Here is a 15,630-nt window from a genome sequence, read left to right as displayed (position 1 = left end):
ACACATGCCATCACACTGTTTTAGTCCTGTGTTCTTCCAGGATGAGAAATTCAGCTGAACACTTGTTAGCAGCCTGGGAAACCTCCAGGCTGAAAGTGGCACGGAGATTCAAGTCTATTGAACTGTTATCTATTAAGAACTGTCAGAGCAGATCTTCAGAAAGATCTGCCAGTAATTGCAGGACAGGCCTAAGGCCAGATGTGCTCAAAGGTTGCATCACATTGAAAGACAGGAATACTGGATTAAATAGCAAACTGTGCACATTATACCATCTGTAGATACTAGGTTTGCATGGATTTACTCCACTGCTATACTATACTATACTAAGGAGCTGTGGTGGCTCAAGTGGTTAAGACGCTGAACTGCAGGCTGTGGAAGGTCAGTAGTTCAGCAGTTTGAGACCTGGGTGCCACATGATGGAGTGAGCTCCCATCTCTAGTTTCAGCTCTTGCCAACCTAACAATTCGGAAGCAAGAAATTGCAAGTAGATAAATAGGTACAACTTCGGTTGGAAGGTAACAGCATTCCGTGCGCCTTGGTGTTTAGTCATGCCGGCCACATGACCACGGAAACGTCTTCGGACAGTGCTGGCTCTTCGGCTTTGAAACGGAGATGAGCACCGCAACCCTAGAGTCGGATTCAACTGGCTTTTGAGCAAGGGAACCTTTACCTTTACCTTTTATACTATTTGAGATCTGGAACTTTGCAGGAAAATGCTTAACTGGAGAGGAATTATGAAGGGTTACGGGAATATATCTGCCTCTTTCTTTGACTAGTTATGCACATAATTTTTTTGTTATTACATTCCCTGACAACAAGGTTTGTGGGAACACTTTCAGCATCATTAACACACTAAGCAGGACACAGCAATATATTTCTCCACATATATTACATTCTGCCCATATTTTCAAGGTGCTTCCTAAAGACAGTCTGCTTAACACCTTTCAGAACCTAAGTACCACAGATGACCATGGACATCTATATAGTAGGACTTTATTATTTCAGACTTTAACTTAACATTTGTGTTTCACTCTTCATTGTTTCCAGCCAACTAGGATAATTTGCTTTTTTAAATTTCCAGAGTTAGAGTATAGACAGTTTGATGCATGATTCCAGGAGATGTCCAGGCCTGAACTGGGGCAACTGTACTTGGCCAGGACATTGTGTGGAGGCTCCTAAAGACAGCAGGGGCTTCCTGCTGTCCACACATGAAAAAAAATCTCTGTGTGGATGCAGCCGTCAACAGAAGGGCTGGGGAATCGAGCGTAGTCCTGTGAATTGTAGAGGGGTCATTTCCTGCAGGAGCGCACAGGAGCGGAGCTCCGGCAGTAAAGAGCCAAGGGGGCGGGCACTTGCAACAAGCCCCACCCCCTGCTCCCAGCAGCCCCGGGTCATGAGGAGCAAGAAGCAGCCAGGTAAGTTGCAGACCCCCCCCTCCCAGCTCCCTGGTCCAAAACAGTCCAGTGGCACCTTTAAGACCAAGTTTCATTCAGGTACAAGCTCTCCCTCCTCTGTGAGGACAGATCTGCACATTCCCCCCACCCCAATAGCTAGCAATCCAGAAGAGTCCAGTGGAGCCTGAACGGTGGGTGTTGCCTTCTGACACACTTCCGGTGATGTCAGGGGGGTGGCATATGCAAATAAGTTATGCTAATGAGCTCCTGCACCTCTTTTTCTACGAAATGACCCCTGGATGCATCTTTCTTTTGATTGAACTCATTTGAATTTTTGCCTCCTCTGTTAACAAAGCACACATATTCACTGCTAATACATTGCACAAATACATTTTGATGTGCTCTTATTGTGATTGTTTCTGTGTGGTAACTCCTTTATGCACCATATGCATTAGTAAAACACTACACAAAAAGAACCTTGATACCAACATACATATATGACAGTTGTATCAAGATTGATCATTTTCAGTATCAATGTGCATTTGTACAATGGTAATGTGGAGTGGAGAAAAAGATGCAAATCAATGGGGGGGAAGTGAAAGCTGCTATAACCTGCACACTTCCTACATACATTTGAAAATTAAGAAATGGAAGATTCCTAGTGTATCAGGTGCCACTTTTGAAATGAGACCAGATAATTTGGAAATCCAAGACCTGGAGAGAAAGCTGAATGAGTAGGATTTTGGAAGCATCTCTGATTTATAGTGATGGTCATCAATGTTCCCTCTAAGCTGTGGAGTCTTCTGAGCAAAAATCCTACTTTGTGAGCTACTGGCATTAAAGTTGTGAGCAAGTGATGTGGCTGCTGCATAAATTAGTTTGCTCTGGAGCCATCCTTCCTGAGCTAAGACAAAAATACGTGTGAGCCGGAGGCTAAAAAACTGTGAGCTAGCTCACACTAACTCAGCTTAGAGGGAACACTGATGGTCATACATTGTCTATATGCATTTATTGATTTACTTAATTTATAGCATTCCCAAAACAGCATTGTGTGTGTGTGTGTATGCTGCCTTACACTGAATCAGACCTTTGGTCCATCACAGTCAGTATTGTCAACTCAGACTGGCAGCATCTCTCCATGGTCTCAGGCAGAGATCTTTCTCATCACCTACTGCCTGGTCCTTTTAACTGGTCATGCTGAGGATTGAACCTGGGACCTTCAGCACGCCAAGCAGAGGCTCTACCACTGAACCATGGCTTCTCTCCCCTCCATGCATTTCCACCCCTCAATTTCATCGCAATAAACCTATGAGGTAGTTTAGGCTGAGTGTGTGTGACTGGCCCAAGGTTGTCCAGCAAGCTTCCGTGGCCCAAGTAGGGATTCAAAACTGCATCTCCCAGATCCTAGTACAACACTCTAACCACGACACCACACTGGCTCTCTATGTTATCCAAGTGTAATATCCACATTGGTCATGTGATTTTAAAGAACAGCTCCCTATCACTTCCTAGTGTGCACTGACAACATTCACACATGCAACAGGAGATGGGTTCAAAGGCGATCGAAGCACTATGTGGGAAAATGCCTGCAGGCTATGGCCTATGTCACCTTACAGCAGAAAATAATAGTTTGTACTTATTGCCTGGCATAAGATAAATTAACTGAACTGCTTTGGTTCTCAGCATAAAGAAACCATATTGGATACGCTGAATATATGGAGACCATGAATAATAGAAAGTGACCCTTTTCTCATTAATCTTAAAAGAGATTTTGCTTTGTCAGAATGTGCCTAAAAGTGAAGATACCTTCTGTAAAGATAATGATCAAAGGAAGAGGAGACATTGTGCGCAAATGCAGGGATTTGCCTGTCTCCTGACAGAATGAGCCAATGCCATCATATAAGAGTCTTTTAATCCTAAATTCACTCACGGGGCATTAAAGCACATCCTTTGGGTCTATAGCTCCAGCCTTGTTTGAACAGTCAGCATTTGTGCATGTAATGGGCCAGGCTGCAAAAATTGTGACAGTGCTTCCAAAATGTATCTGAGATTTTTGGAACATATATTTCTACCACCATCAGAATCAATTAGACGCTTCTCGCCAGTCTCAATGGACTGCGTATTCTGCCCTATACGTCCACAATCCAGGGGAGTGCATGTGCCAGATGCACCCACCCACGTATCCCAGATTTAATGCGTTTTCCAGCACAGCAGTGGTGGACTAATGCCTCAGCATTAGTCATTTCCAGTGCGCTGTGTTGAAAAAGAGAAAACCTCCGCTGCATATTTGCATAATCTTTTGTCAACGCACAGGCAGAGAGTTTTGATCCATGCAACCATAAATGAACTGAATCGACCTCCTAAATGTGCTTCCTCTGCCCCCACCCCAGATGCTGCATGGCAAGGAATACCACATCAGGCTAGGTGGCTTCCACAGGCTAGACTAGGGAGCGGGTCATGGAACAGCCTTGGCAGAGAGTATGGATCCATGCAACCATGAATGAACTGAACACGCTGAAAAAACATGACTGACTGAACTGTGATTCACAAAAGCTCACTTTGCAATAAATGTAGTTAAGGCTTTTACGTGCCAGGGGACCTGTTGTTTTATTTTGAACTAAAACTGGCCACTAACACTGTCACGGCTCACGTGGGGTGTCACCTGATGCTGCCACCACTCTGGTTCCAGGCTCCTCTGAGAAGGCCCAGAGCACCCTCCCAGGCCTTTACACCTCCCTTTTAGCCAAAATGAGCGTGAGGACCAGGCAGAGTGAACAATGAAAACGGTTTATTTTATAGGAGGTCAAACAAACAAGGTGCAGGAATAATAACAGTAAGTGGGTGAAAAGAAAAGAAAACAGATGCCCTAACGCGTCTGTGTTAATTCCTCGCCTGCAAACCCTCTATGCCCATTGGGCCCAGAATGTGTTGAGTCACATGTGAAAACTACAATACGGTCCAATGCAGATTCATCATGTCCTTCAAACAGGGTCTGCTCACATTCACTCAAACATTGTACCAAGCATAGAGCAAAGTTTGAGTCTAGTGACACCTTTAAGACCAACAAAGTTTAATTCTGGGTATAAGCTTGCATGGACACAAAGCTTATACCCAGAATTAAACTTTGTGGGTCTGAAAGGTGCCACTGGACTCAAACTTTGTTCTACTGCTTCAGATCATCATGGCTACTCCACCTGAATGTACCAAGCATTGTTTACCTATGCAAGCATAGTATGAACACTCACTGGGGGGAACCCTTAAATACAGTAGTATATTGCAAATGACAAGTTTTGAATTCATCCATGCAATTATTCCAACTCCAAAATATTGTCCACATTGAATTCAGGAACAGAAAACTGTTGTGCAATGCACATGGCTGCTTGAAATTCAGATAACTGAAATAGCTTTCAAACCCTATGTTTTTGATAAGATGAGGTCTATACAATTCCACTGTAAAGGTAAAATTCTGCCATGCATGCATAAATCACACTAAGTTCAGTGAAGTTTATGCAGGATTGTAGCCTTTTGTATCATTTTTAAAAACCTTATTTGACGCTGTCAAATAAATCTTTAAACCCAGCTGGATTTCTACTATAAAGCTATAGCAACATCTTAATGAAAAATGTCAGTTCATGCCCAGCAAAATACCTATAGAGAAGTAGTGACAGAAAGCAATTTTGAATGAAAAACAAAAGTCGACAACAGCCTTTCCTAAGACCTTTTCCACAGGGGTTATTTGTCCCAGTTTCAACGTCGCTGGAGAATAGGGTTGCCAAGTTGATCTTCGCTGGGAGCGGTGGGCCCCCGCACGTATGTCACCCGGAAGTGACGGGAGGACGCCGGGCACGCTGGGGGCGGGGCCACGGCTATACAAGGGAAAACCATAGAGTTTTCCCTTGTAGGGTGGCGCCCCCGCCCCCAGCATGCCCAATGACGCGCACGTCGGGGAGGAGTTCCCCCTGGGGCCCGATCCGGCACAGCCGGGGAACGGGCCTCTGGGGCGGGGTTTCCCCCCCCCCGGGGGGACTTGGGATCCCTACTGGAGAACAGGGTTTCCTCCCCATTCTCCCAATGCATCATGGTACATTCGTTCACCCTCTGGAGTTTCCCCATTCTTCTTCCAATTTCCCAAGCGTGTTTTGCTGCAAAAATTTGGGAAAGATTTAGGATTGCCAACTCCAAGTTAGGAATTCCTGGACATTTGGGGGTGGAGCCTGGGAAAGGTGAAGTTTGGAGAGGGGAGGGAGCTCAGCAGGGACGTGAGGCCATACAGTCCACCTTCTGAAACTGCTGTTTTCTCCAGAAGAACTGATCTGGGCAGTCTAGAGGTCAGCTGTAATTCTGGAAGAACTCCAGCCCCCATCTGGAGGTTCAAAAGTCTAGATTTTAGCAAAGCTCGGATGGCCACAAGGTCAGTGGGAAAATCCAGATTTTCCCAGTCCCACCCACATAGGGTTGCCATTTCCCAGTTGGGGGTGTGGGATCGCCCGGCTTTGTGGGCTCCTTCGTGCCAGTGGCTGGCTGGCTGGCAGAAGGATATCGCCCCCTCCCCAACAGCAATGCTCAACTCCGAGTTAGGAATTCCTGGACATTTGGGGGTGGAGCCTGGGAAAGGTGAAGTTTGGAGAGGGGAGGGAGCTCAGCAGGGATGTGAGGCCATACAGTCCACCTTCTGAAACTGCTGTTTTCTCCAGAAGAACTGATCTGGGCAGTCTAGAGGTCAGCTGTAATTCTGGAAGAACTCCAGCCCCCCTCTGGAGGTTCAAAAGCCTAGATTTTAGCAAAGCTTGGATGGCCACAAGGTCAGTGGGAAAATCCAGATTTTCCCAGTCCCACCCACATAGGGTTGCCATTCCCCAGTTGGGGGTGTGGGATTGCCCGGCTTTGTGGGCTCCTTCCTGCCAGTGGATATTGCCCCCTCCAACAGCAATGCCGCATGATGTGCCTACATCACCCGGAAGGGATGCGGGCATGCCGGAGGTGACATTCGGGTTTTGGGGCAAAACTCCCTAGTTTGAGGGCAATTTTACATTAGAGTTTTGCCCAAAAACCAGAGTGTCACTCCTGACGTGCCTACGTCACTTCCAGGTGACATAAGCATAGCGCACAACATCACTTCCAGTGACGTCAGCATGTCGGAGGCAATGCTTCCAGCTCCTGGAACATCATCAGCATGTGGGGGGCAACGCTTCCAGCTCCTGAAACATCCTCCCAGCCCCCACCAGCATCTCTAATGGACCTGGCAACCCTACATCCACACAGCAGCCATTTCCCCTGTCCTTGTGGCAGCTATTTACCCCCCCTACCCCAAAGGACTTTGGTTTTTTTACATGAGCAAATGAGCATTGTTACATAGTTGTAACATTATAACTGTGTATCTGGTTCTCTGAATTCCCAGCTTTCCTGTTTTTTTAAAAAAAATAAAGAGGGTCTCTATCCCCCTCTGTTGCGGAGATATGCCTTCCACCTTCCATCTCTGCAACAAAAGATGCTAGAGAATTACTTTTTAATAATTAAAGCTGAAAATTAGGAGAACCTGATGCATATAATGTTATAACAATATAACAATAACCAATCACTGTTATGGGAAGGGGGGGGAACCAAACTGAAAAAGTATAGTCACACAGCTGTGAGATGGGAACAATGAAAATGCAGGGAAATCTGCCATATGACATGCAGGACATGTGAAAGCCCCACTGCAGCCATAGCAGCAACAGGGAAACACCCAAGACGGTCTCTGTGGGGAAAACACCTAAATATAAGAGAGATTCTGTAATTTTCTATGAGCTGCTTGTTACCAACACTGCAATCCTAAACAGAGGTACACCATTCTAAATCCTTTGTAGTCAGTGGGCTTAAAAGGATGTAACCTTCTTGGGATGGCTCTGCAATCTATGTAATTTGTGTGTTATATCTTCCAATCTAATTACGTCCAAAGAAACTTTGCACACAGCAAGCTTCACTCCCCCAAAGGCAGATTCAAATTTTAAAGCAGAACTAATAGGTTTTGCCTCCCATGATTTCCTTCGCCAGGCATTAGATATCCCTCTCAACCAGAAAACAATATAACAGGGATTATCATTTCTGTTTTAAATCAGGAAACTTCAAAAGACAAAAAAAAAAAAACACTACAAAAGACTTCAAAAAGGGGGGATCAAATGGTGCTAATTGACTGTTCTGTTCATCCGTCTTTAATACAACAAAAAAAGTCCTTCAATTGTACTACAGGAAAATCCAAACTGAGCGAGCAGAACATATGGCAACATCACAGTTGATGTGATGCTGGTTCAGACATGCATGTTTATCACTTGATAATGGCATACTTGATTACTCTTGGCAGAATGTCTGAATGGGCTCCTTCAAAAAGCATCATGTTTGAGTAGGTTTTCCAGTTCCAGGTTGGGAAACACCTGGAGATTTTGGGGGTGGAGCCTGAGGAGGGTGGCGTTTGGGGAGGGCAGGGACTTCAATGGGGCATAATGCCATCACGTCCACCATCCAAAGTGGACGTTTTCTCCAGGTGAACTGATCTTGGTCGCCTGGAGATCATTTGTGATCCCAGAATATCTCCAGCCACCATCTGGAAGCTGTAGGGATGCCAGGTCTGGGTTGGAAAATACCTGGAGACTTTGGGGGTGGAGCCGGGAGAGGGCGGGGTTTGGGGAGGGGAGGGGCCTCAGCAGGGTCCAGTGCCATAGAGTCCACCTTTCAAAGCAGCCATTTTCTCCAGGGGAGCTGATCTCTGTCAGCTGGAGATCAGTGGTAAAAGCTGGAGATCCCCAGGCCCCACCTGGAGGCTGGCAACCCTACATTTGAGGTGACATTAAGGTGATGTCCACATCAGTTCTCATTCACAAATGCAGGTCAGTGTTGCAGTTATGAAGTGATTTAGCATGTCTGAAGGAAACAGCCAGAAGTGGACTAACAATAGCAGCTTGGGAAATGAACTAGGTCATGAAAACATAATGGACAAATCTCGGTTTGGGGAGCAACAAGACCAAGCAACATGACACAGGAGACCCATGACCAAAGTTCCCTCTAAGCTGTGGAGTCCTGTGAGCAAATATTCTACTTTGTGAGCCACTGGCATTAAAGATGTGAGTGAGCGATTTGGCTACTGCATAAATTACGTTTGCTCTGGAGCCTTCCTTCCTGAGCTAAGACAAAAATGTGTGAGCCGGAGGGTAAAAAACTGTGAGCTGGCTCACACCAACTCAGCTTAGAGGGAACACTGCCCATGACCACACCTCCAGTTTTTTAAAAATAATGAAAAGCAGTTCCTGGGAGGGACATGGATTTGGCATTCTGTTTCCCAGATTAATCCCCCCCCATCGCTCTTGTTATCTGGTGTGGGGAAAAATTGGGGCCTGTTGTTTTTCTCTTTAGGAGACTTAGTTTCATCTAGGAACTGGTATGGGTGAAAGAGTTAAATCTCCCATTGCCCAGTGTCATGGCCCTGATCACAGAGTCAGCATGGTGTCAGACCTGAAGCTGGGAGAATGTCAGACCTGAAGCTGGGAGAACCGGCTTTCACACTTTGCCATGGAAGCTCACTGGGTAACAGTGGACTCTCCCTCAGCCTAACCTAGTTCAGGGGGCTGTTTTGGGATTAATGAAGGAGAATGTTTTTGAAAGTTGCTTTGGGTCCTCCATGGGGTGAAAAATAGGACAGATGGATGGATGGATCTCTGACACAATACAATTTTGCTCTAAACACATTTGTGCTTGGTAAGTAGTATTCTGCAAGCACAGGCAATTTCTACTGGAACTCTGACTTGCCATATTCTGCGGGAATGAAACTACCAAACTGTGGAATACATAAGGCTGCATTAAAGGTAAAAGGCAAAGGTCCCCTTGCTCGAAAGCCAGTCGAATCCGACTCTAGGGTTGCGGTGCTCATCTCAGTTTCAAAGCCGAAGAGCCAGCGCTGTCTGAAGACGTTTCCATGGTCATGTGGCCGGCATGACTAAACACCAAGGTGCACGGAACGCTGTTACCTTCCCACCGAAGTGGTACCTATTTATCTACTTGCAATTTCTTGCTTTCGAACTGCTAGTTTGGCAGGAGCTGGAACTAGAGACGGGAGCTCACTCCGTCATGCAGCACCCGGGTCTCAAACTGCTGAACTAGTGACCTTCTACAGCCTGCAGTTCAGCGTCTTAACCACTCGAGCCATTACTGTAGAGCTAAATCAGGGAAGAGGCATATTTTGTCCCCCAACTTGTCTGGTGATGGTGGAAGATTCTTTAGGCTGTGCTTCTGATATGAGGAATAAGTGAAAAGAATGCTTTAACAATAATTCCACATAAATACAGTATACTAAAACTTGTCACTGCTAGCTCTTGTGGCAGAATGATAGGAATGAGTAACACAGGATGCATGGAATCATCACCACTGTACTGCTTACACAGTGCAAAGAATTGTTCATTCAACCTATTTTGAAAGGAACACTTTAATTCAAAGAATTGTTTATTCAACTTATTTTGAAAGGAACACTTTAAAGAGCCATACCTTCCGTAATATGTTGTGCCACCAACACTCTCAATGCTTAGCTCTGTGGCATCAGTACACTTTTTCTCATTTCTAGCCCTCCCCCTTCCCAAAAAGATCACCTTCTTTCTTTTCTCTAAAGCATGTAACATAAAAGCCAAAAGCAAACCATGTAATGAGGAACATTAATGCAAAGGATTAAAATTCCTTTCATATTTCACTTCTAATTGGCTCTGGAATTTTTGAAGCTTGTTTTCCAAAGGCTCCCAAACAAGAAGAACCCATCTAAATAAAATGGAAATGAAGAGCAAGCATAAATATTTGGGCCAGTGCACTTACCTAGGGACAAATAAATAGGTGATACCTAAAGCTCTCTTATATTGAGTCAGACACCTGGGGTCTCAAGGTCAATCCTGAGGGGCAGTAGCTTTCCAGGGTCCCAGGCAGAGATATTTCACATCACCTGCTGCTACCTGCTTCTTTTAACTGGAGAAGCCAGGGATTGAGACTGGAACCTTCTGCATGCAAAGCAGATGCTGTAACCGCTGAGTCACAGTCCCGTCTCTGTGTTGTAACCAATTTATTTGTTTATGCAGATCACGGTGACAGAAATCTGGACTATACCACTTCTGATGAGACGTCCTTTTAAAAAATTGACCTACAAATAAAACTCTCTCTGAAGACAGTAGCTAGCGTATCAAAGGTACATGGCCCATATTTCCCATTTAAGGCCCCTCCTTCCCCCTGATGTTACTGGATTCAGGGCGCTTTTGATGTGACAGCACATTCAATATGAAATCCTGTCAGCCTTACGACTGGCAAAGTGGTTGGCAAGCTCTATCCTAAGCAATCACTCGTGGGTGCAGCAGAGCTTAGGCTCGTAAGTCTTCTTTGGACATAAACAGAGATGACAAAGAACATGCACTGCTGTCTGTAAAGAACAAATTGAATTGATTTGGATTGGATTGGGGATCTGTAGGGAGGGGAGAGGGTATTTAATCCGTCAACCTCCCATGGTTTCACTGATAAACCCCAGGATCCCATTATTAGCATTTTAAAAGAAAAACGATGTGTCCTTTAAAAAACCCCATATTCTCTTTAAAATGCTAATAGCAGTACAAAAACCTCTGTTTTGATTAGTGCAACAAGGAGGGTTTGCGGTTTTGAGCGTGAAATCTTCTTCTCCATGAAACCTTGATCCAAATCAGTGCTGCACATGAACATACAGATCCACAATCTTCATCACCTCTGATGTGCCCGTTGTGGTACATAAAACACGGACGAACAAGCACAATATCAATAAACAAAAAGATTTCAGCTTATTTGCATCCTCATCTAATTTTATTGTGGTACTTGGATAGTGAATCCATTATTTGTGGACGTTACCAAACAGGCAGGACTGAAACTTCAGCTGCAGTCACAACATGGGATCCTGTGATCCATGGGCAGAAGAGCTCCAGATCCTTCACATATTCTCTCCCCCCCCACCTTCCCTTATGACCCCAGTAAAGCTGATTCCTAGAGTTGTGCATGGTGGCCCAACAGCCATGCTGGTCAATAGGATGCACTGAGATGGGGAAGGAGACAAAATTGCCCTGTCTTTCTCTGTCAGTGCAGCTGTTCATATGAAGGGAACATGGATCCACTGATCTGACCCACTGATGGATCACTTGATCTGACCCACAAATGTTAACACCTGAATCGACAATGACCTCTCTTGGTTCCACCTAGGAACCAGATGAATAGCACTGAATAGCAAATCTGCCAGCCCTTCATGACGGCCAAGTTAAAAACACTGCCAGACATCAACCATATATCTACCTCCCCTTCCCTTCCCTATAATGCCTGAGCATCACAAAATTCTACATTACATTGCTTCCGCTCCACATCATTGGTTGCCACAGGGAGGGAGTGGAGAAACACAGACCTTCATGGGCTGATGAGCTATTCAGATGATAAGAGCTATGATATTTCCTGCTTCCTCCATCTTTCGGAGATTGGAAAGGTGGTTCAGGAATGAAATCAAAAAGTTAAGCCTCCCTGATGATCTAAAGAAAACATTACACTCCGGTATTTTTAAATGTGGACTCATAAATCATAATGCTGCCTTTCAAAATGAAGACTAGGCATCAGATTTTTAAACAGAACTCGTCAATGCATACATTTAATTAAACATTGTTGGGTTTTAGTTCTTAATTTCTAAAGTTAATCAGCAGAGTATTAAGCATTCAGCAGTGTATTAAAGAGTCAGAGTCCATGGTGTGTTTAAAATATAAAAGTTTACTACAACCTAGCATGGGAAAAAGGTATACGGGATGAAAAATAACAAAGAGCTATATTTCTACATCCTTACAGCTAGACAGAACATGGCAGAGAGTCTAATGGAGACTGAACTTCTTCTTGCTCAGGACAAAGAGCCATAAAATGCTAATACTAGCCACTCTCGTCTCCAATCAGAACAACAAACTAGATCTGAAGTTGCCGGGCTTTCCAGCTCTCTAAACAGATTAGATACAAACAAACATGTGATTTTGTAAACAGTATTAACCCAGTAAATACTGAAATAGAAGTGTTTTAACTTGTAACATCCAACAAACATTTACTCAGTATTCATCTCCTTTCCTTCTCAACTGCGATCAAGCTGAACTGGCAGACCAGAACAAAGTGTTTCACCCCCTCTACCACATTATGTTCACCACTGAGTCTCTGTTTAGTCTGGCTGCAGAACTTCATTGTTATTTTTTTAACCATGAAGTATGGTTCACCCACTGTTTCTCCATAAATCGTGTCATAATATCATGAGAAATAATTATTTGAGTGATGCCATGTTGCTACACTTGAGCTATTTAAAATATAATGTTGGAAGCCAAATTAGTTTGGCAGTGGAGCAAATAAACAAAAACAAATCACAAACCCTGGAAGCTCCATCCATCCATATATTTGATGTTTCCTATGTATTTCAGGTGTGCTTATCACAAATGCAAATGGTACCACCTTGCCACCACTGAGCAATTTTTAAAAATGCCCCTCAAAAAGCTTGCCTTCTGTTCAACTTTGTCTCTCCCCAATAGCTCCCCCCAAAAGCTTTCTCTTCCCTCTCTGTCCTTGTTTTTTGGTTACAGATTAAGCAGTTAAACGGCATAAAGCCTGCATTATTTAGAATACATGCACACACACACATAGTAAAATAAAATAAAATATATCCTGTCCTTAGTCCATAAAAATAACACAGTTTTCTGGTGTCATTTTCAATTCAATTCAATTTATTATGATCAAAGATCAGCAAATATGTCATTTTCAGAGTTATGCTACTTATTGTCTCAGTAAATAATAAACTACTAAAATTTGCTCGATCACAACACAAACTTTTTAAAAAAAACTCCTTATGATGACAACAACAATACTGAGATCAATGCAAGTACCAATTAATGAAAATCCACTATTTTTGTGCAAGTTTAGTATTTGGGGACTGCAGGGCAGACACGTGTACTAAACAGAAGCCTGGACAGTTATGATTCAGAAAAGGATGCCAAAAAACCACTGCACATTTTAAGGAAATGCAAAGTATCATGGTGGCCATTTTAAAATTTATTTAATATGTATGTTTCCCCCTGTCTAAACAATCCAAACCAAGGGGAAAGCTAGACATTATGGTGGCAAAACCCCAGGTGTCATAATGAGAGCCATGCCAATTTTCTTCAAAACTTGTGGGAGGAGTGTTCACAATTTAGTCCAGGGTGGGCAGGAGGGAAAATATTTATTTAAAATATTTACATGCTCACCTTTCTCTTGAGGACCCAAGGTGGGTAAACAACAATGTAAAAATGATTTTATAAAGCAAACATTAAAAAACACATATTAAAACAATAAAACCAGTCTAACAACACCTATTCCCCACCCACCCCGCCAACAGCAGGGTATTCCCACTTTGCCCAGACTGCTCCCAAAACACTCAGCAAACCCTGCAGGGAATAACAAGGCTACCACATGGATATCTGCAGGGAGAGGTATTTTAGTCCCAGGTTATGAAGGGCTTTAAAGATAAGCACCAGCACCCCAAATTGCACCCTCAAGCTCATTGGCGGCCCGTATTGAATTATTTCTCCAATTCAGCTCCCCCAACTGCTTTTCCCTGCCCATGTTTCTTCCTTTGTGATTACTACAGGTCTCAGATCCCATGAAGAAAAAGGTGGCTAGCAGAAGCAGTTTAGAGGAGGAAATCACATACAAGAGAGTGTTCCGCATCTTTCTCCTGCCTGCTCATCCTGCAACTGATTGGCCCACCATCTGCTTTGTAGGAACTTGGGAGTGACCCAGTGCCCAAGTGGTGTTGTTCATATTTGTATTAAGCACTGATGAAACATGGAGAAAACACCAAAAAACACTGTATAGATGGCATTTCCTGCTTGCTTATTCTCCTACCATACCAATTGTATCTTATTCTTTGGAGACAGTCATGTCTTAAATCTTTGATTCTTGATATTTGGCTTCTGTAAGCTTTTGTTTGGGCTTTAAAACTCCAGCTGAGGGTGGTTTATTTTCTCAGAGGGCACCATCTCAGAACTAAACCCAATATTTACATAATAGGCATGGAGAGGCAGTGGTGAAACTAAATCTTTCAGAACTGTTTTACATCTTTGTTGCAGGGATCAATGGTTTACTTACTAAGCAGTTGGCAATACAGGACCTGTAAACTTCTCTTCATGGTATCATCTGGTCCTGGATGTCCTGCAGTTTATTCATGATTCTGTCTAGGAGATTAAGAAAAAAAAGTATGTATAAATAATTGTCAAAAAGAATCTGTGCTGATTTAGTAGCCTTTTTGGCCACATAAATAGAAGACTCTACATGGAAATATAATCAGGCTGAGAAATTCCCAACTAGTGGGTTGCAGGATCCTTGGATAGGGTAGCCAAGATCTCTGCAATGAGTTCTGGAATAAACAGGGAATAAAGAACAAAAGGATTTGTGACTTTAGGCAAGAGGGGATGGCAGAGACAGGTAAGTGTCCAGGTGGAATTCTGTTGGTAGAACTCTGTCTTACTTACTTTGAGAGCATTCACCTATGACAGAAGGGAAATCATGCATGCCACCCTGAGCTCCTTGCAGGGAAGGCAGAATTCAAATGTGATAGTTCAGTAAGACAACACACCTCCAGTAAGACAACACAATGTATTATCACTGGCTCGCATTGGCAGGGGGCGCTCAATGTGTGGTGGATCAGGCACAAAAATGTTGCTATTGTGGTTAGGTACAGGTGGGCTCCATACGTTAAGACTTGACTACGTGTACGGAGTCCAACTCGGGTGATACAACAATGCATTATCACTGGCTCGCATTGGCAGGGGGCTGATGCACCCAGGTGAGTGGAGAGATAAAGCACTTCTCATGCCCTGTCGTCAGCAGGGCTGGCGAATCATCCAAACTGGCCTGAGCAGGTATGTAAGTCAGTACGAAGGGTACTCCCCATTTTGATTTCTATAGTCACTTTATTAAGTTTTGCACTAACAATACTTGGGAGGAAAGCATGCACGTACGCACCCACGTCCAGGAGACCAAGAGCAGCTCTAATAGATCACTTAATACAATGAGGTGAATTATGTGAAAATCTCATAGTATTTAAGTTGCAATATTTACTAAGGGATTACTCATATCTCAAAAGATGTCCATACCAGTAATACATGAAAAATTGTAAAAAATTATTTATTTATGAACATGAAAGTACAGTGTTTCCCTGAAACCTCTA

General features: G+C 43.8%; 1 protein-coding gene across 1 annotated transcript in view; it reads right to left on the bottom strand.

Annotated features, from left to right (window-relative positions):
• The window catches only part of TMEM108 (transmembrane protein 108), a 118,843-nt gene extending 104,231 nt beyond the window's left edge, over positions 1-14,612 (bottom strand). Inside the window, exon 1 of the mRNA XM_015412351.1 lies at positions 14,550-14,612. Coding sequence (XP_015267837.1) covers positions 14,550-14,589 — 40 coding nt within the window. The 5' untranslated portion in view covers positions 14,590-14,612. The remainder of the gene's footprint in view (positions 1-14,549) is intronic.
• Between the last annotated feature and the right edge of the window lie 1,018 nt (positions 14,613-15,630).

The sequence above is a fragment of the Gekko japonicus genome, unplaced genomic scaffold, assembly GCF_001447785.1.
Source record: "Gekko japonicus isolate JY-2015 unplaced genomic scaffold, Gekko_japonicus_V1.1 scaffold747, whole genome shotgun sequence".
Classification (NCBI taxonomy): Eukaryota; Metazoa; Chordata; class Lepidosauria; order Squamata; family Gekkonidae; genus Gekko; species Gekko japonicus.
This window is presented reverse-complemented; position numbering and strand designations above follow the sequence as displayed.